The following is a 21,612-nucleotide window of genomic DNA, read 5'->3' on the forward strand; positions in this document are numbered from 1 at the left end:
GAGGAATTTGTTTTCTGTTATCTTGCCTAGTTGTATTTTTCTTGATTTTGTTTGCTTTGCCTTTGGCGCGCTTGTACTCGCTTATGTTTGAAGATGACTTTGAGAAGAGTTGCCTGAGACTACATAATTTTACATGTAAAAGCTTGTGTGGAGCAGAGGAAGCTCACTGGGGACCTCACTGGAGGATTTTCAGTTTTTAATTTTGTTATATACCTACTCTTTTAGACTACAATGTATTGAGAAGAGAAAGACCTGAAGGTTTTGGTGCATTGACTCTCATTTTTGGATGGGAATTCAGGAGTAGTTATAATAATTTACATTTATAAATTTCTTTTTACCCTGTACGGTCCTAAAACTGTTTACAAATTTAAACTGAAAGACAAACTAAATGTTGGAATCGCTTCAACCAGCAAAGAAACACAGTTGTTCTGGGGTGGAATGTTGCAGCACTGTAGGCAGCAATATCAAAACAGGATATGACATACAGAAGGCCATATCCATATATCTGTTGTACAATTTTTAGCACTGTCGCACCAAAGAAAAAGATCCTTGAGAAATCACGTCAGCTGTAGCAGAGGAGTACAGACTGTATTTTAAGTCTGACAGTGTGTATCCTAGATGGAGAGTGGCAGTGGGAGACAGTTCAGGAATGGGCGGTAACTGTTCTCTAAAATATTCTTGTACCAGCTCAGAGGAAATTAACACAGCCATGATTTACCAGATAGATGTTTCCTTGAAATCCACATTATCAACTAGTAAGGTTCTAGAGGAATGTTTATATTGTCCCTCTCAAAATGGCAATCATCTCCCATTGTTCTCAATGAGATTAAGGCCCCAGATTCCCTATGGGACGATGATTAGTCCCCCGTGCTGTGTGGAAATAGAGATACTCAGTATCATTGTGAACAATGAGGGAAAGAGAGAGAGAGAGACCTTCCTCAAAATGGCCACCAACGGGTGAGTGTCATAGTTCCTGTCCTATTGAGAACTGTGGAAGATAGCAGACATTTTGAAAAAGGGCTTTTCTTTGTAGAGTTCTCAGTAGTACAATGCTGTATTGAGACTTTCAGTTATCAAGAATAGGAAAAATTACCATTAATCCAAAAATAAATTATTAAAATGCAGTCAATGCACACATTTTCTCTGAGTGCTAACTCTTTGGGAAGTTATGGTGAATGGGAAATGTGTTATTCCGTTATTGAGATCATTGGGGGTGGGGAAAGGCAAAGTCTAGCACCAGATACTAAATTACTTTACGTCAGTTTGATTCCTAAACAAATCAGCAGCTGTACTTGTAAACTCTTATAAGATACATTCTATACTCAAACAAGAAGTGTGCTAAATTTGGGGAGGATATGCAGTATTGTTCACACAAAGCAAAGAAGTCTGGATTCCTGCTTTTAAGTACAAAACAGAACTCAGCCTTAACTATGGAGTCACTAAAAACACCTCCGTAAGGCACCCATGGCATCTTTAAACGACAGTGACTATTGGGCTAAGTAATCTGCAGATGAGAACTCTTGACACGTGTCCTATCTCTCTCATACCACTGAACCACTACCGCCAAACAAGTAGATACAACAGTCAGTCATTAATAATGTAATTACAACTTGATTTCTTCAAATATGGCTGTGGCCGAGCTCTGACCTTGTCCCCGTGGGTCCTGCACTTCTAGGCGATTTATGCTAGCCTCAGTGGCGCACTGTGACCCTCCACGTAGCCCTTCTCTCTCTAGGGCCACGGTTACAGTTTACTGAGCCCTTTTCATCATAGGTCAGCAAGGAGGTTGGTGAGAGAACTCCCACAGTCTCTGTTGTCCCTGGGGGCTTATTTCAGAACAGTTTAGCCTCCTGTCCTGACAGGGGCCTGACTTCCCCTCCCAGGAGATGTTCCTGTAGCGGTGGGTTGGGGGGAACCCAGGCCCACCCTCTACTCTGGGTTCCGGCCCAAGGACTCTAATGGTAGCAGCTGTTGGCAGTCAACCTTTCACTGCCAGAGTTGCTACATTTTCCCTGGGCCATTTCCCCACAGCTCTCCTGCTTCTCCCTTCTTCACCCTTACCTTAGGGCTCCCTTACTGATGGTTTGAGGGTGTCTTCATTAACCAGCCTTTCAGCCACACTTCCTCTCCTCTGGCTCCCTGGCTGTCTTCTGCCTGACTGGAATGAGCCCTTTTTATAGTATCAGTGGGGCCTTAATTAGAGTCAGGTGGTGACATTAGCTTAATGGCCTTACTTCACTCTTTGCAGGTTAGAGTCAGATGTTCTCATTAGCCTGGAGCCACCCCTGCTCTGGTCAGTCAGGGAACAGAAAACTGTTAATCCAATGGCCAGTATATCTGCCTTCTGCTGTACCCAACTGGCCTGGGTCTATCACAATGGCCTATACACAAATGTCAGTTAATTTTAACTATCTGGAAAACTTGAAGTGACTGCATTATTCCTTTCTTAAAATCATTTGAGACAAAGAAAAAACTGATGGAGATACTACATTTCCTAAAGGATCAAATTTTAATTAGTCTTTACTCTCAAATTAATTAATGAATTCACTTGTAAATTCTTAGAAAATTCATGTTATACTCAGTAAATGCTGTAAGTTTGGGGAGGATACACTGTACTTCATGTACAAAACAAAGATTGAATTCTGGTTTACGTGCAAAATAGAACTCACCTATAACTATGGAGTTGCAACTGAAGCCTCCATAGTGAACTTCCTTTCCCCTCCATCCCAACAACATGACAAACACCACCGGCCAACAGATTTCATGGTGTATTTGGGGTGGTTACTGGATCTACGAAAGTAACTGTGGTGATCCATGGATTTCTTACATATAGTTGTCTGTAGAGTTCCATTGTTGAAGGTGATTGTGGTGTCCAGGAGGTTGATGCTGGTGTGGGAATGTTCTAGAGAGAGTTTGGTGGTTGTTGAAATTGTGGTGGAAATCTGTGAGGGAGTTTAGGTCGTCTGTCCAGAGGATGAAAGTATCATCAATGTATCTCAGGTATATCACTGGTTTCATGGTGCATTAACTTGTGAATGAAGGTGGAAGCCAGAAATGAAATCATAACCTGGCCTCTTAGCTGTTAGCAAATTCCCTTTTCAGAAACATATATCACTCTCTTTTTCAGACAGCTGAAGTGGCACTGGCCAATCTGAAGAATAAATATGAGAATGAAAAATCAATGGTGACCGAAACCATGACCAAACTGCGAAATGAATTAAAGGCTTTGAAAGAAGATGCAGCAACCTTCTCATCCTTGAGAGCAATGTTTGCAACCAGGTAAGGGAAACTGCCTCATAGCTTTCTCTCCTGCTCAATAGCTGAAAGGCAAGCCTATGATGTGAGGGAGAGAACATTATCACCTAATAGCTGAAAGGCAAGCCTATGATGTGAAGGAGAGAACATTATCACCTACATGCATTTCCTCTCATGCTCTTGATGCGCTAGTATGTGGATACAAAAGCTACTTTCCTCAAGGTTGGTGATGCAATATCTTTTACTGTTGGTGGAAGGGACAAGCTTTTGAGCTTTCTGCAATACCAAAGCTTTGGCCATGGCTACACTAGAGAGTTGCAGCACTGGTGAGGGGGTTACTGCGCTGCAACTTAGGATGTGGCCACACTTGCAAAGCACGGCCAGCGCTGCAACTCCCTGGTTGCAGCGCTGGCTGTACACCCGGTCGAGCCTCGGGTGTAGGGATTCCAGCGCTGGTCAGCAAGTGTGGATGCCCACCAGCGCTTTTATTGACCTCCGGGGTATAAGGAGGTATCCCAGAATTCCTGTCCACAACAAACCGGAAGAAAGGGAGAGCTTGGAGTTCAGCCAAACTGCTTATTTAAAAAACAAACACAGCTCCTGTTTGCTGAGCAAGCGGAGGCAGGCAGGGGAATTACTTTGGAATGTTCACAGCTGTTTGCTTGAAGAGAGCAACAGCACGCTCACACGGCAGAGGGGGAGGGGGAAGTTCATGTTGAGCAGTTGCTTATCTGGTCTGACGGGTATTTAGCAGTACATAATTTGCATTTAGTGAATGAGAGAGGAGTGGGGGAAGGGAGTTAGAACTTTTAAAATGATTGAAGGTAGGCACTGTGTAGCTTCCAGTCCTTAGAACTTGCAAGGCAGGGAGCTGAGAACAGTGTCAACTCCAAAAATCCATTCTGTCTGTCTCCTCCACGCTCCCAGTCACATTCCACCCCACCCCCCTCTTTTGAAAAGCACGTTGCAGCCACTTGAATGCTGGGATAGCTGCCCACAATGCACCACTCCCAACAGCGCTGCAAGTGCTGCAAATGTGGCCACACTGCAGCGCTGGTAGCTGTCAGTGTGGCCACACTGCAGCGCTGGCCCTACACAGCTGTACAAACACAGCTGTAACTACCAGCGCTGCCAAACTGTAAGTGTAGACATGGCCTTTGTTGAATCAAGGAGAACGAAGTTTGTAATGCAGACTCTGCAAAAGTTTCAAGCTTCCAAATGGCACCAAGCTGCATGCCTCTGAAAACAATGCTTTTAAGTGGCAATGCCAGTACAGCCTTGGGTAAAGTGTTAAAAATAACTATATTAGAGCCCTTTATATTTGGATTTATACTCTGTTTTTTGAAGTGGAAAATAAACATTAGATTTATGTGCTTTTTGTTCACACTCCGAAAAGATAACACAGTGATTCTGCCATGTAAAAACCTTCACATTGGAAAAAAAATCTATAATTCCCTATCAGTATGGCTCTGCTATAACCCAGCACTGATAATTATCAGGTGACTGCAATTTCTCATTGCACTGTAAATTATTATTTTCTGCAGCTGTTGGTATTTCATTTATCTTCTCATTCATAGGATTAAAAATGTTACACACCTTCTGCAGTGAATTTTTCAGATCTTCCCATCAGGATCATAATTAATCACATCTTATGTTTTTTGTTTTTTTTTTTAACTAAAGGGAACTTTCAGTTTTAGCTGGTTTCTTAAAGGTGACTTGCAAATAATTATTTTCAAAAGATCCAATGCCTGCAGCAATATGTGCTGAATTCCCTCAAATAACCAAAGAAAGAGAGAGATTCAGCACTTTATGGGATTAAATCACCCTATTTTCCCCTTCTAATCTGACACCACATTTACTGCAGGCTCCTGCTTCATGTAGTGCCCTATCATGCACTAATTCAGGGCTTCACAAACTGGAGGTCAGGACCCCTCAGGGGGTCACGGGGTTATTACATGAGGGGTCATGAACTGTCACTGTCAGCCTCCACTCCAAACCCCACTTTGCCTCCAGCATTTATAATGGTGTTAAATAAGTATACAAAATATGGCTGTCGATTACCCGCAGTTAACTAATGCAATTAACTAAAAAAAAAATCGTAATTTAAAAAATTAATCTCAGTCTCAATTGCACTAAGTAATAGAATACCAATTGAAATTTATTAATATTTTGTATGTTTTTCTACATTTTCATATATATTGTATTTTGTGTTGTAACTGAAACCAAAGTGTGTATTATTTTTTATTACAAATATTTGCACTGTAAAAATGATAAACAAAATAGTATTTTTCAATTCACCTCATACAAGTACTGTAGTGCAATCGCTTTGTTGTGAAAGTGCAATTTACAGATGTAGATTTTTTTTGTTACATAGGTGCACTCAAAACAAAACAATGTAAAACTTTAGAGCCTACAAGTCTACTCAGTCCTATTTCTTGTTCAGCCAATCACTAAAACAAACAAGTTTGTTTACATTTACAGGAGATAATGCTGCCCTCTTCTTATTTACAGTGTCACCAGAAAGTGAGAGCAGGCATTTGCATGGCACTTTTGTAACCAGCATTGCAAAGTATTTATGTGCCAGATATACTAAATATTTGTATACCCCTTCATGCTTTTGCCACCATTCCAGAGGACATGTTTCCATGCTGATGAGGCTCATTTAAAAAAAAAATGCATTAATTAAATTTCTGACTGAACTCCTTGGGGGAGAATTGTATGCCCCCTGCTGTTTTACCTGCATTTCACATATATTTCATGTTCATACCAGTCTTGGATGATGACCCAGCATATGTTGTTCATTTTAGGAACACTTTCACAGCAGATTTAACAAAACACAAATAAGGTATCAATGTGAGATTTCTACAGATAGTTACAGCACTCAACCCAAGGTTTAAGAATCTGAAATGTCTTCCAAAATCTGAGAGGGATGAGGTGAGGAGCATGCTTTCAGAAGTCTTAAAAAAGCAACATTCCAATGCGGAAACTACAGAACCCGAAAAAGAAAACTAACCTTCTGCTGGTGGCATCTGACTCAAAAGAGGATGAAAATTAACATGGGTTGGTCCATACTGTTTTGGATTGTTATCGAGCAAAACCCATCATCAGCATGGACACATGTCCCCTGGCACGGTGGTTGAAGCATAAAGGGACATATGAATCTTGAGTGCATCTGGCATGTAAATACCTTGCGATGCCAGCTACAATAGTGCCATGAGAACTCCTTTCAGGTGACCTTGTAAACAAGAAGTGGGCAGCATTATCTCCTGCAAATGTAAACAAACTTGATTGTCTGAGCAATTGGCTGAACAAGAAGTAGGACTGAGTGGACTTGCAGATTAAAATTTTACATTGTTTTAATTTTAATGCAGTTTTTTTGTACATAATTCTACATTTGTAAATTTATCTTTCACAATAAAGAAATTGCACTACTGTACTTGTATTTTTCAATTCACCTAATACTATTTCTTTTGTTTTCTTACAGTGCAAATACTTGTAAGAAAAAAATATAAAGTGAGCACTATACACTTTATATTCTGTGTTGTAATTGAAATCAGTATATTTGAAAATGTAGAAAACATCCAAAATATTTAAATAAACGGTATTCTATTATTGTTTAACAGTGCAATTCATCACGATTAATTTTTTAATCACTTGACAGCCCTAATAAAAAATGATTTTCATATATTGGGGGGGTGTCACAGTCAGAGGCTTGCTATGTGCAAGGAGTCACCAGTACAAAAGTTTGAGAACCATTGCACTAATCTAACCATATTAGATGCACAGTTTCATACTTGAACTTTTCTATAGTAATTAGGAGCCAGATCAACAGCTGGTTTGAGTGAATGTAACTTCAATGACTTCACTCCAGAAATGCATGGTTTTGTAAAGGTTTTAAAAATCTGTTTATTCATCTTTTAAAAAGCACACTTTGTGAGGTGTATATATAGATGTAGGCCATTCCAGTCTGCAACAAGGACCTGAGGAGGGTGTGGCGTCAGTGGCATAAAGCAGACTGCTTATCATGTAGAGCATGAGCCAATAATCTGCTATGTGGCTGCACTTTGGAAAGCTTGAGAAAGGAAATGTCAAGGTAATGTTAGGTTGTTGGTGTACTGAATGCACTTCTTTATCCCACTTGGGACACTGTGTTCCTCCACCATTCACAGATGATTTGCTATACATTTCAAAGAGAGATGAATACAGAGATATCCCATGTGTACAATTAATTTAAATGCTAGGATGTTCTTTTGATCCCTGAATTATCAGAATACAGCATAGACAGGGACTGTTGATTACATTGTCGACCACTACGCATACAGGAACTCCTCACTTAAGGTTGTAGTTATGTTCCTGAAAAATGTGACTTTAAGTGAAACGATGTTAAGCAAATCCAATTCCCCCATAAGAATTAATGTAAATCAGGGGGTTACCCATATATATGTAAATATACAAAAAGCACAAACATTATCTCCCCACATGTCTTTAAGTGTTGAATCTGTGGGTATGTCTACATCTACAATTTTGCAGCGCTGGTTGTTACAGCTGTATTAGTACAGCTGTATAGGGCCAGCACTGCAGAGTGGCCACACTTACAGCAACCAGCGCTGCAAGTGGTGTTAGATGTGGCCACACTGCAGCGCTGTTGGGCGGCTTCAAGGGGGGTTCGGGGAACGCGAGAGCAAATCGGGGAAGGAGACCAGCTTCGCCGCGGTTTGCTCTCGTGTTCCCCGAACCCCCCTGCAAACTGCAGGGAAGGAGACCTGCTTGCTCGGGGATTCGGGGAACGCGAGAGCAAACCGCAGGGAAGGAGACCTGCTTGCTCGGGGATTCGGGGAACGCGAGAGCAAACCACAGGGAAGGAGACCTGCTTGCTCGGGGGTTTGGGGAACACGAGAGCAAACCGGGGAAGGAGACCTGCTTGATTACCAGAGGCTTCCTCAGGTATGCTGGGATACCTGCTTATTCCACGGAGGTCAAGAAAAGCGCTGGTAAGTGTCTACACTTGATTACCAGCGCTGGATCACCAGCGCTGGATCCTCTACACCCGAGACAAAACGGGAGTACGGCCAGCGCTGCAAACAGGGAGTTGCAGCGCTGGTGATGCCCTGCAGATGTGTACACCTCCTAAGTTGCAGCGCTGTAACCCCCTCACCAGCGCTGCAACTTTGCCCTCGTCCAGACTAACCCGCGGCATCGGCGGGTTAAAATCGATTGCTCGGGGATCGTCTAGTCTGGACGCGATGTATCGATCCCCGAGCGCGCTTACATCGATTCCGGAACTCCATCAACCCGAACGGAGTTCCGGAATCGACACGGAGACCCGCGGACATCGATGCAGCGCCGTCCAGACGGGTGAGTACCTCGATTTTAGAAATTCGACTTCAGCTACGTTATTCCCGTAGCTGAAGTTGCGTATCTAAAATCGATTTTAATATCTAGTCTGGACGTGGCCTTTGTGATGTAGACAAGCCCTGAGTCATTTATTTTGCAGGATGTTTAACCATTTCTGGCCATGTTGACTTAACATAGCCATTAATGTTCTTCAGAGAGCACTTACTCTGGTATTCAGCCATGAAGGCTGGGAGGTGTTGTACCTCAGTTTCCCATTTTGCACAGCAGTTTAAGCTTGTAATGGTTTTTCTGCTGTGGAAAGTTTTAGGAATGTGCATGGCATTAGCTGTGAAACTTTAATGTTATTAGGCTTTTTAATCCAGAGTGTATTCTTACTCAACCAAACAGCATAATTATAAGGGTCTCTATTATGTACCCTTTTAACATGTTCAAGGACTTTTCCAAAAGACTGTGCACAATGTACATTTTTACAGTTTTTGTTATCAGCAAAAAGTTAGTCACAATTATTCACAATAATATTAACATCAGGTTTATCACCTGTGTATGTCTACAATCATCTTTGTCATGCCTCGCCTGTTCTTTAGACAAATCCTGTGTTAGTCAGCTTGTTCCGTGTTCCTTTTGAACCTTTGTAGATTCTTCTTTATTTTAGGGTTTTCCTTAACATAGGATTTCACTTTAACCACTTCCTTGGTGTTTTGGTATTTTAGAGTTAACCTGTACTTCCATTACATAATAATCTTTTTCCCTTTCTCCCTGTTCTGGAGGGTCAAAATCTGAGCTCTTTTGCTTAACAGAATCCATCGGTTGGCTGCGTGTGTCCTCTTTGCTAATGGCTATGAGCAAGTCTGTCTCCCCCCAGTCAAGTCACGTAATTTACATCAACACAGACACTAGCCTGTTTACCAGTTTTCAGATCCTCAGCCTTTACCAGTTCCAAGGCTGGACTCTGTCTTAAAGAGATACCATCTATTTTCACTAGCATGTTAGATTTAAGGTTCTTTTGTCTTTCCCCTAACAACCTCTGCTTCCACATAGAATCAGAGGTCAAGACCACTAAGGCCATGGCTACACTGGCGCTTTACAGCGCTGCAACTTTTGTGCTCAGGGGTGTGAAAAAAACACACCCCTGAGAGCTGCAAGGTACAGCGCTGTAAAGCCTCGATGTAAACAGTGCCACAGCGCTGGGAGCACGACTCCCAGTGCTGCGAGCTACACTTGTAGAGGATGTGGAGTACGTGCAGCACTAGGAGAGCTCTCTCCCAGCACTGGCGCTGCGACCACACTCGCACTTCAAAGCGCTGCCGCGGCAGCGCTTTGAAGTTTCAAGTGTAGCCATACCCTAAGAGACTACAAGACATATCCAAAATATCTAGAGATGAGAGTTTACTTAGGGTGACCAGATATCCCGATTTTATAGGGACAGTTCCAATTTTGGGGACTTTTTCTTATATAGGCTCCTATTATCCCCTACCCCCATCCCGATTTTTCACATTTGCTACCTGGTCACCCTAAGTTTACCTGCCATCTTCTGTATTCTCGACAGATTAACTGCACAGCTGTTCTCTTGCTCTGCAGATTCAGCTATCCAGTTTTCCCTCTGAACCTGAGATATAAACTGTTTACTCAAAGAATTAACATGAAGACATTCCTGTCCCAACAACATTGTCTCTCCAACAAGCTGATTAAACTCTCTAACAATTTTTACTTTATCTGAAATCTTCTCAAAGCTATCCACACTGGATTTTTTCAAAAGCAAGGCCAGTGGATCTATGCACATTTGAAAGACTTTGACCATTAGGCACCAACACACTTTCCTCAGAAGACAGATTGTTTACTATCAACAATGGCCCATTAAGAATCAAGGGAAACAATCCCTTTTCACAGACTTCAAAGACTTTACCAAGAAATTCCTTTTCTTCTACAATATCATGTACTGCAACAGATTCTTTTTGAGCTTTATTTATGTCCAGAACCAACTTTGGCACAACAGACAACACACCAAACTCCTACTGAGTTTCACTTACATCCAGAATCACCTCTGGCCCATCAGGAGGATTTTTACACAGCTCCCTTTCAGGTACACTGCTAGACTTCATAGTCAAAAGATTAGAAGCATTCTCTTCCTTGTTACAAGTTTCCACACTGTCAGTGGGTAACATAGTCAAATCACCTTCATGTTTTCCTTGTGCCCTGGCTGGCTATGATATCAACCTGATCAGACATAGTTGCCATATCTTTACCCAGCAACACACTAGCAACAAGCGAAATAGAAGCACCAGAATCGTTTAGTCTCTGGGAGCTATTTGTGACATTAACTGGGTGCAACCTAGTTACAATGTCATTATCCCTAGCAGACACAAATTTAGGACCACTTCCTTCCTGGGCTTTAGCTGTATCCAGAATCAACTTTGGGTCAATTGATAAATCTTCAACCATCAGAGGCTGACAGGCTTCTTCTGTCTGCTTTACAGACAGAGAGAGACACTGTTTCTCAGCAGGCATGCTGCTATTTAAAACAGACAAACAATTGGAGATATCTTTTTCTTTGTTCCAGCACCAATGGCTGATTTCAGACACATACCTGGAAAGTGAGGCAGCTTCCTTAACAGGCAAGTTTGCTACCCCAACACATAAACTGCTATTCTCCGTATTATACTGAGCTACTTTAAGCAAATAATTTTCATATTGGTAAGCACACTTTCACAAATTTTACTAGCCAACAATCCATCACTCACCATGGGTACGTCTACACTACGGGATTATTCCGATTTTACATAAACCGATTTTATAAAACAGATTGTATAAAGTCGAGTGCATGCGGCCACACTAAGCACATTAATTCAGCGGTGTGCGTCCATGGTCCGAGGCTAGTGTCGATTTCCAGAGCGTTGCACTGTGGGTAGCTATTCCGTAGCTATCTCATAGTTCCCACAGTCTCCCCCGCCCCTTAGAATTCTGGGTTGAGAACCCAGTGGCTGATGGGGCAAAAATCATTGTCGCGGGTGGTTCTGGGTAAATGTCGTCAGTCATTCCTTCCTCCGGGAAAGCAAACGGCAGACAATCATTTTGCGCCCTTTTTCCCTGGATTGCCCTGGCAGATGCCATAGCACAGCAACCATGGAGCCCGTTCATCTTTTCTTTTTTTACAGTCACCGTATGCGTACTGGATGCCATGGACAGAGGCGATACTCCAGCGCTACACAGCAGCATTCAGTTGCTTTTGCATGATAGCAGAGACGGTTACCAGTCGTTCTGTACCGTTTTCTGCCAGTGTAATTTGGCAATGAGATGACGGTTATCTGTCCTTCTGTACTGTCTGCTGCTATCATGGGTGCCCCTGGCTGAGATCAGCCGGGGGCGCAAAGGCAAAACTGGGAATGACTCCCTGAGTCAATCCCTCCTTTATGGTTTCTAAAAATAGAGTCAGTCCTGCCTAGAATATGGGGCAAGTGTACTAGAGAAGCAGTGTATCAGAGAGCACAGCTGCTCCATGTCAGATCCTGCAGAAATGATGAGCTACATGCCATTCACGGGGGGTGCCCCTGCAACAACCCCACCTGTTGCTTCCCTCCTCCTCCAACCTTCCTGGGCTACCATGGCAGTGTACCCCCCATTTGTGTCATGAAGTTATAAAGAATGCAGGAATAACAAACAGTGACTTGTTAGTGAGATAAAATGGGGGGAGGCAGCCTCCCGGTGCTATGACAATCCAGGCAGGACATTAAGCGGTGCGGGGGAGAGGAGCCCAGCATCCCGCTGCTGTGATAGTCCAGGCAGTACAGAATCTTTTCTTTACACAGGAAAGGGATGGGGATGATGGTGCTCAGCCCCCAGTTGCTATGATGAGGACGGGTACCAGCCGTTCTGTCCCATCTATTGGGAACGGCCAGGAATCATTCCTATTTTTACCCAGGCACCACCGGCCGACCTCACCTGAGGCAAGCCAGGAGCACTCACGGGCTGATGGTGACAACAGATATCAGTCATATTGCACCGCCTGCCACCAGGAAGGGGAGAGGAGTGGATACTGCTCTTCACTGCTGCAGCATCACGTCTACCAGCAGCATTCAGTAGACATAGGGTGACACTGAAAGAAGTCAAGAAACGATTTCTTTCCCTTTTCTTTCACGTGGGTGGGGGGAGTAAATTCACGAGCTATTCCCTGAACCACAATGTGTTTGAACCTACAGGCACTGGGAACTCAGCCAAGAATGCAAATACTTTTCGGAGACTGGTGGGGACTGTGGGATAGCTGGAGTCCTCAGTACCCCCTCCCTCCCTCCATGAGCGTCCATTTGAATCTCTGGCTTCCCGTTACGCTTGTCACGCAATACTGTGTAGCATATAGATTTTTTTTTCAAACGCTTTGGCATTTCGTCTTCTGTAACAGAGCTCTGATAGAACAGATTTGTTTCCCCACACAGCGATCAGATCCATTATCTCCCGTACGGTCCATGCTGGAGCTCTTTTTGGATTTGGGACTGCATTGCCACCCATGCTGATCAGAGCTCCACGCTGGGCAAACAGGAAATGAAAATCAAAATTTCGTGGGGCTTTTCCTGTTTACCTGGCCACTGCATCCGAGTTCAGATTTGCTGTCCAGAGTGGTCACAGTGATGCACTGTGGGATACTGCCCGGAGGCCAATACCATCAATTTGTGGCCACACTAACCCTAATCCAATATGGTAATACCGATTTTAGTGCTACTCCTCTCATGGGGGAGGAGTACAGAAACCGATTTAAAGAGCCCTTTAAATCGATATAAAGGGCCTCGTAGTATGGACAGGTACAGTGTTAAATCGGTTTAAACGCGTAGTGTAGACCAAGCCCAAGACTGTACCCTTTCCTTCCTCAATTAGGACTTTAACCTGATCACCAACTTTAATTTGCTCTAAAGAAACTTTTCCCTGAGTCTCATCTAATGCCAGATTCACTTCTGGGATATTAGACGGACATGCAGAAACTTTATTCACAGACAAACTGCTTTTTTACACAGACAAACAGCTATTTTCCACCTTCCTGAGGTTAGAAACACCCTCTTTCTGATCATAACAAAATTGGTTAAACACAGACAACTATCTAAAGTCAAATAACATACCAACATTGTTATAAACTGGACTTTCAGAATGATACAAGTTTTGCTGTTCTTCCATTGCTTTTTGGATTTGGAGCTTAAGTCTGACAACCCTCTCCTCAGCAGCCAGCCATTCCATGTGACTTGCATGGGCTTCTTTCTTTGAGCAGCTTCTTTCTCCAGCTGGGCCAAAGCTTGCTTCTTTTGCATTTGAATTTCTGCCAGTCTTTGTTCAAACTGCTGTTGGTTTCTCACTGCAAGCATTTTCACTGGGTCTGCTTCCTGATCCCTTGTCATTAGCAGATTTTTCAGGTTTTGCTCCAGGGCCATTTTCTTAAAAGACAACCCCCTCTGTGAGCACGATTCTTCAAGGCTTTTTCTGTTATGATCTTTATAGGATCGTGGGTCATTCACTGTAACTGATTTTTAACCCTTAAACGCTCCAATATCAAAATTAATTTTGACAAGTGTGTGGTTCTGATCCAAAACCCTAATTAAACTGTGGTAATGCGTAGCCTAGCATGACTATACCACTGTGACTGAGGTCCCAGTGGGGGCCTGCTGAGGTCACTCAATTAGGGTGAACAGCAAAGAATGGGGCAGACAAACTCCAAAGCTGGTGGATAATTCAATACTTTAGATTTACCAAACCAGCATAAAACAGCTTCTTCATTACCTTACTGGTTATTCAGAAGTCAATAACACAGTTCCCTTAAAGTACCCAGCCTCAGGCCTCCATCCAGGTACCCAAGTCAAATATGATGAAGATTTCTGAAAATCATATTTCATCACATAAAGAAAAGATTCTACCAATCCCAAAAGATTGGACACATTACCTCTCAGGTTATTGAATATTCCAGATCTTACCCAAATACACGCATAGTTAGCTATACGAATTAACATAAGGCAGTTTGCTTGTTCCTCTACCATTCACAGATGATTCGCTATACATTTCAAAGAGAGATGTATACAGAGATATCCCATGTTTGCAATTAATTTAAATGCCAGGATGTTCTTTTGATCTCTGAATTATCAGAATACAGCATAGACAGGAACTGTTGATTACATTGTCCACCACTATACATATATATGTAAAAACAACGAGAAGTCCTTGTGGCACCCTAGAGATGAACACATTTATTTGGGCATAAGCTTTCGTGGGCTAGAAGTGGGTTCTAGCCCATGAAAGCTTATGCCCAAATAAATATGTTAGTCTCTAAGGTGCTACAAGGACTCTTCATTGTTTTTGCTGATACAGACTAACACAGCTACCACTCTGAAACATATATATGTAAATACACAAAATCACAACCATTATCTCCCCATATGTCTTTAAGGGTTGAATCTGAGTCATTTATATCTGAGTCATGGCCCTTTCTGGCCATGTGTCATACCATGGAAGGGCACTGTTGGGGCCACTGTAATCAAGGGATCACTTATCAAGATCAAATGCCTTTCATTGGCCTATAGAGTTTTCCTGTATGAGTCTAACTGTATAGAGTAAAAACAATAAAATATGAATGACACTATTGCATGCTGGTTTATTTGGAATTAGGCTCCACATGTCTGTTAAAGTTAATCAGAACCATGAGTAACATCACATAGTGATGTGCATCAGTGTTTAAAAATGTCGCTGCATGAATTATAGAAGGCAGTGTTGGTTAAAGGTAGTGGCACTGAAGTATTCAAAAGGGGTTGTGTAGTATTTTGTGGGCACAGACAGTCATAAAAAGTCAGTGTGTTTTTTAAATTTCACTGCAGATCATATGTATCAGTGCATTTTTTGGTTCTGCTCTGCTGATAATGTCCCCTCTCTTCTCCCACCCCAAAAATCTAAGGAATTTTATATTTAAGTCTCTCTTTCCAAATGCTCAAAAGATACAGCAAGTCATTGTCCCCTGTTTTGAAGCACTGTATGTCTAAATAAAAAGTGCTACTCCAAACAACGTATTGTAGGCATCCATTCAAGAAAAAAAAAATCTGTCTGAAAAAATGGGAGAATGTGAGATTTTTCTAATTGTGACTCTGTTGTAGCATAGCCTTGAGCATGAAATTCAATTGTGTAATCTGCTGTTCAAGAAAAGTAGAGTGGTCCCTATGGCAACCCTGCATCACATATCTGTTTCTGAGTCCATACTGCAGGAAGGGCATTTCTTGAAAGAAGAGTTATATTGTAAATATGGATATTAAAATGATTTCTTCTGTCTTATAGTATTTGCAAGGAGAGCATTTTTTCCTCTATGAAGTACACTTTTCTGTTTTGTAGGGAAACGTTTGTTTGTTCTGGTGCTCCGCTGACAAAATCAGATATACCATCTTTGTGGTGATACAGCACTTTAAAAGCATGCCTTCAAGGGGGAAACAGCAGTCCTGTTCCTCACGTGGATCCTAAAGGGGCAGATCCCCCATCTGCTCCCCATCTCCTGCCAGGAGCACATGTTCCCCACAACTCTAGATCTCCTCCCACCCACCGCAGGGGAAGATTTGATAAAAATCCATTTCTTGTTCAAAGAAGGATCCATTTCCCATGCTCTCCTAAGACAGTTGTTATTTTCACCTTTGCATGGATTTTTGCAAAATTTAGGGAGTCAGTTAAGGCCAGATGAGCCACGTTAACTGAGTGAGGAAATATTATGTGGTGGTGGGGAACAGGCTTAATCTCTTAACTAGTTATCTCCAGACATTCTAATGTTTGGGTTTTTTCCAAAGTGAAGAAGTTTAAGTGTAATCATGTTTTGGGGCACTAGCTGGACTCCATTAATAGATTATTTCAGCCATAATACTTTTATAATGGCATTTTTTGTTTGCGAATATAATAGGTATTCATGCTGAAGCTTATTCAACAGAGGAAGTGATCTTCTGGAGCCATGAACAAAGACGAAACCCTGCTAGCAGAGTAGAATTTGAATTCCTATTTATTGCCTGGACGAGCAGCAGCTGATCTAATCCACTGCCAACTGCTGCTGCTCACCTGAGCCCCCGATCTGATCCCTAACCCACCCACTCAATCTGCTGCTCCTTCCTATATCCCTAGACCTGATACAAGACGCCTGTCCTCTCTACTCCTTCTGAGTGAGTGGCAGAGGGTTTGAGCATCACTCCTGTGAAACAGTGACAGAGTAACACACATGGAGAGAGCATAGTAATAGACTGACGCCTTTTAAAAAACAATCTTGCCACAGCAGACAATATAGTGGGAAGGGGATGAGAAAAAGCGGTCTAGTGCTGATGGAAGGGAGAAGAGGTCTTGGCTCTCACCTCACCTTCTTGCTGGCCATCACGGGGTGAGTCTGTGTTGGGAATGGGTGTTGGTGATGGTAACTGACTGGTGGTATGGGTCAATATCAGCTTACTTCCAGGGGTAACTAAGGAGAAAATTGTGACTCTGAGGATAGAGCACAAGTCCCACTGAAAGTCAGTAGAATTTGTGCTTCTAAATCACTGAGGTATATTTAAAACTCCCATTCTGAGCCACAATGCCTGTTGGAGCCCCGCTTACCCACCACCCCACATCATTTTAGCACTTAACTTCTTTCCACACAATATCTTGTGAGGCTTAATTAATGTATGTAAAGTGTTTGGAGATTTTGGGTGAAAGGCCCTATAGATATGCATATTATTATTTCTTTAATCAGAAATGTTTACCTTTTTATCCCATGACTGCATGTTGTATGGAATATTTAACAGAGGGAAAGTACCATGGCTACAACAGGTAGTTACCGCCTGTAAACAGGAATAGCTTCCACCACTGTGGACTTCAAGGAGACTTGTAGCACTTCGGTGATTCAGCAGCCTCAAAAGCTAACCATAGCCTTTGACTTGACTGTTTTGTAGCTATGCTTAACCTTTTAGAACACTGGTTCTCAACAAACCGTAGAAACAATGGGCCGTACATTTCTGAGAGATTATAGCATACTTTGGATAGTGGTGTAGATCAAGTGACTTTAATTGCCCTGCAATGAATTGTCAAGAATGTCTTATTGCTCTTATGAAAATAAGTTTAAGATGTATAGAAAATTAAGGATAACAGTCAGAAAACTGCTTTTATTAGGTCATCAGTGACATACATGTGAGGTTACAAACAACCAGTAAAAAAACTTCCTAGTATGGCCAAACTTCTAAAGCCAATTTACGATGATTTCCTGCACAGCAGTGAGAAGTGCGTTTGTCTAAATTGGTTTTAATAACGCACATCTTCATTAAGCCTTATGTTTAAATAATAACTGCACAGTTACACTGTTTTACAAGGCAGTTGTGCAGTTGCAGAACATGTATTCTCTGAGGTCTAAGGCCAACTAATTTTATCCCAACAAGGAAACTGCATCATTGGCATATGAAAGCAAAGCAATCAGTTCTATTGCTAGTGTGATCCTGCAAGTGTTTGTGGTGTTGAATCTAGTAGTTACATTTTTTTTGTAAATTTCCCATTGGGGATGTAGTTAGAAGTCAAAGTTTCTTTATCTCTTCTTGGGTAAACTGAAGAGGCGAACTGGAGAAGGGAGATACAAGATCTGTCGGATCCCAGTGAATAAGAATTTAAATCTGAAATCGTGGGTATTACAGCCATTTGTATTTCAAATTGATCTAATTTCCAGGATGCTAACATCATTCTAGTGGCCCTGTCAAATAGATTTATTAAAACACCCATAAACATAAAACTGTTTCTATCAGCGAGAGGTGTCAGAGACGACTGTAAGCCAGCCAACATTGCGGCAGTATCTGTTTTCCCCATAGTTTGAACAATCAAATGCAGTCCTGCTTGTTAAAGCTCTGTAGAAAGCATATATTACTGAAGCTATGGCTGGTTTACAGTGATTTTGTTTGCAATTAAAATTGCTGAAATCACTTGAAAGAAGAGCACAATGTCTAGATAGATTGAGTAAAAATTTTCCAAACACTGTGATCCTGCTTTCTAACTGAAGGATAAAAGTTATAGACTAAATGGTTTCATCATTCAGTTAGCGAGAATTCAGAGGTTTATTGTGAGTCAGACATTTCGAAAGAGAAAATAAAATGGTGGACTGAGTGTTTATTTCCTTTTGATAGTGCTATTAGGGCTAAATTCGTCCCTGTTACACAGTTGTAAATCTATAGTAACTCCATATACTTCAGCAGAGTTACTGTGGAGTGACACTTAAATAGGGTTTTGCCATTAGTACAGAAATGGTAGGATTTTATTTAAATACATCTTTTTTATTTTATGGTGAATTCAAACAGTTTTTGTAATGAAATTTCTAACATAGTGGGTGCATATTTTAGTATTTTTAAAAAAGCATGTAGGAAACATTTGATGCTGCTGAGAACGAGTGATACTATCCCATTCTAGTTATCCATAGAGCAGTTTGACTGTCAGGACAATTGGACTACATCTAGTAAGAGTTCTGACTGGAAAAGAGACCCTTCATTTAATAGAATAAAAGCTGTTTCACTCCCGCAACTGACTAATGCCAGGACATAATGTCTTGGCCCACTGTCAGCTTTAGAAATCCCTGTTTAAAGCCATATCAAGTCAGACTCATTTTTCATTTTCAAAGCATTTTATAAACGTTAACTATATCACCTGGGGGATATAGTCGTACCTCAAAACCTCCCAGAGACCAAATATGAGATGAAACATGGGTCGAAATCCCAAAATGAGTGAGCCAATAACTGTGGTTTAGAAACTGAAACTACTGAATGATTGATTTCTTTGACATTACTGTACAAAGTGAGTTTCATGATTCAACCATTCTGATGTAAATAATGTACATTTAGAATAGTTGGAGAATGTCAGGTTGTTGTAAGACTAAAACGTAGATGTAAAATAAGTGAGGGATAGATAAGAGGTATGATCAGATGTGAATTATTGTTTAGCTCCAACATGGAAGTGTTGGGAGAAGTAGGTGGATCAGGAGAATGGTAATGGGAAACGAAGCTTTTGTTTACAGTTCACCATTTCAAATTCTGCTAAGGGGGTGAGCTAGAGTATCTGAAAGTTATCACCTGACAGCTTTTGTGTAAAATGAGCAAGTGTCCACATCACAAAACCCTACTCACTACAATTTGCCTCAGTCGCTCCCTTATTGGAAGTCTGGTCAAGGACTGAATGGGCCTAAACACCAAACAGCCTCCTGATCCCTAAAAATGGCATATAGCTTTTGAACAATTAACACTGGCTAATAATTGAAAGCATCTCATCACACAATCTATGCACTACTGGGTACTGAATGAAGATATTCCTGCTCTTGTTTTATGTAATACTTTGCTGTAGGTAGAATTTATTATTTATGACCCCCTTCGTGTTATGTAAATTATCCGTTTAATTTGCCCACATCACAATGGTGCTCAAAATTAGGGATGGTCCTAAATCAAAACCCTAGAGCTAAACTCATGAGCTGGATCTGAAATCTGAAAAGTTTTCATGGGTCGCACCAGTGCTCTGGATCCAAATTTTCTTGTTGAGCTTGAGAGTCTGAAATCCAGATCTGAATCCAAATTTTCTCGGAGTAGTGGGGGGCAAGGTTGAGATTAGGCCTTCCCTAGAGATGAGTTTGAGCTGTGAACTGGATACAAATCTTGGTTTATGGTTTAGATTTGGGGTGTTGGTTCAGGCCCATCTCTGCTTTGCTCTGTTTGGTTCTTAGAATACTTCACTAGGCTTCTGTTCCATTTGTTTCTCCAGGTGTGATGAGTATGTCACACAGTTGGACGAGATGCAAAGGCAGTTGGCAGCTGCAGAGGATGAGAAGAAGACCTTAAACTCTCTATTGCGGATGGCTATCCAGCAAAAACTTGCCCTCACCCAGCGACTGGAGGATTTAGAGTTCGATCATGAGCAGTCCCGACGCAGCAAAGGCAAGCTTGGAAAGAGCAAGGACAGCCGCTCTAAAGTAAGTGAGGAAGCATCAGCCACCGTGCCAACCGTAGACACTTTCCTCCTGCATAGTCAGGGCCCACAGCAGCCAAACTTACTGGTCAGCAGTGGCACTCAGAGGAAAAGGTATGCATGCAGTGATCTTTATAGTACAGTGCAGTGGCCAGACTTTAGTTAAAGTCATTCACTGAATTGTAAACAGATTATTATTAATTATTATTATTATTTATTATTTTGGTTGGGGAAAAGGGAGAGGGGAGGATAAAAATAGTGGCTGATCGAAACTCAAAGCCTGGCTAAGTGTGTTTCTGATTCCATCTACCCATAATGTTATCTCCTCCTTTTTCTTATAGTTTTAGACTATATTCTGTCAGTGTTTCAGTGCACTTTGTATGTCCTTTTAAAATGAGTTAAGGTTTTGCGCACAGCAAAATAATCTCCAGAAAAAAAAAAGCTATGCTCTGTGAGCATGTCAATGCTTTTCTTTTCAAAACAAACCAACACAATCCTTCTGATATGCTATAGTGCTTGCCTCTGTCTCCTCGTGAGTGGGAGAAGGATATGTGTTCGCTCGGATGAACTTTTCTGCATATTCAAAGGGAATGACTGTGGTTTATAACCTAAAGCAGATGTTCTGGTTGTTCAAGCAGTGAATTCTCATGTTGTCTTCTGACTGTCATGCCAAAGCTGTGTAGTTGTGAAGATGTCAATGGTTCTGATAATGAAAAGGACTCCATTAGAGAAGTGTCCTGGATGTTCATTCCCTTTCCCTCTACTTTCTGGTCACAATGCAAAGGATAAGAAAATGTTCAGGAAGCCCACTAAATGCTGAATATAATGATCAGGGGGTGGGAAGGAGGGTGGAGAATAAATATATAAATCTCATCTCCTCCTCAACTATGAAAAAAAATTTCCAACGCAGGCAACATGCCATGTTGTGGAAACGATAGGAGGTGGCAACACTAGCTGGTTTTACCTGTTAAACAAATTAGCATGCTGTTGTCATTCATGAGGCATTTAAAGATAATTAAAGTAAAACTCTTTTGTTTCCATATGTATTTTTCTTGGATC

General features: G+C 41.7%; 1 protein-coding gene across 5 annotated transcripts in view; it reads left to right on the forward strand.

Annotated features, from left to right (window-relative positions):
- Positions 1-21,612, forward strand: part of BICD1 (BICD cargo adaptor 1) — a 297,869-nt gene that overhangs the window by 231,995 nt on the left and 44,262 nt on the right. For 4 of the 5 annotated variants that reach the window (XM_030543550.1, XM_030543562.1, XM_030543555.1 and 1 more), the window contains exons 6-7: positions 3,128-3,279; positions 20,350-20,557. In XM_030543550.1, coding sequence (XP_030399410.1) covers positions 3,128-3,279; positions 20,350-20,557 — 360 coding nt within the window. Of the gene's footprint in view, positions 1-3,127; positions 3,280-20,349; positions 20,668-21,612 lie in introns of all 5 variants that reach the window. The other variant, XM_030543575.1, reaches the window with a different exon arrangement.

This window comes from Gopherus evgoodei, chromosome 1 (assembly GCF_007399415.2).
Source record: "Gopherus evgoodei ecotype Sinaloan lineage chromosome 1, rGopEvg1_v1.p, whole genome shotgun sequence".
Taxonomy (NCBI): domain Eukaryota; kingdom Metazoa; phylum Chordata; order Testudines; family Testudinidae; genus Gopherus; species Gopherus evgoodei.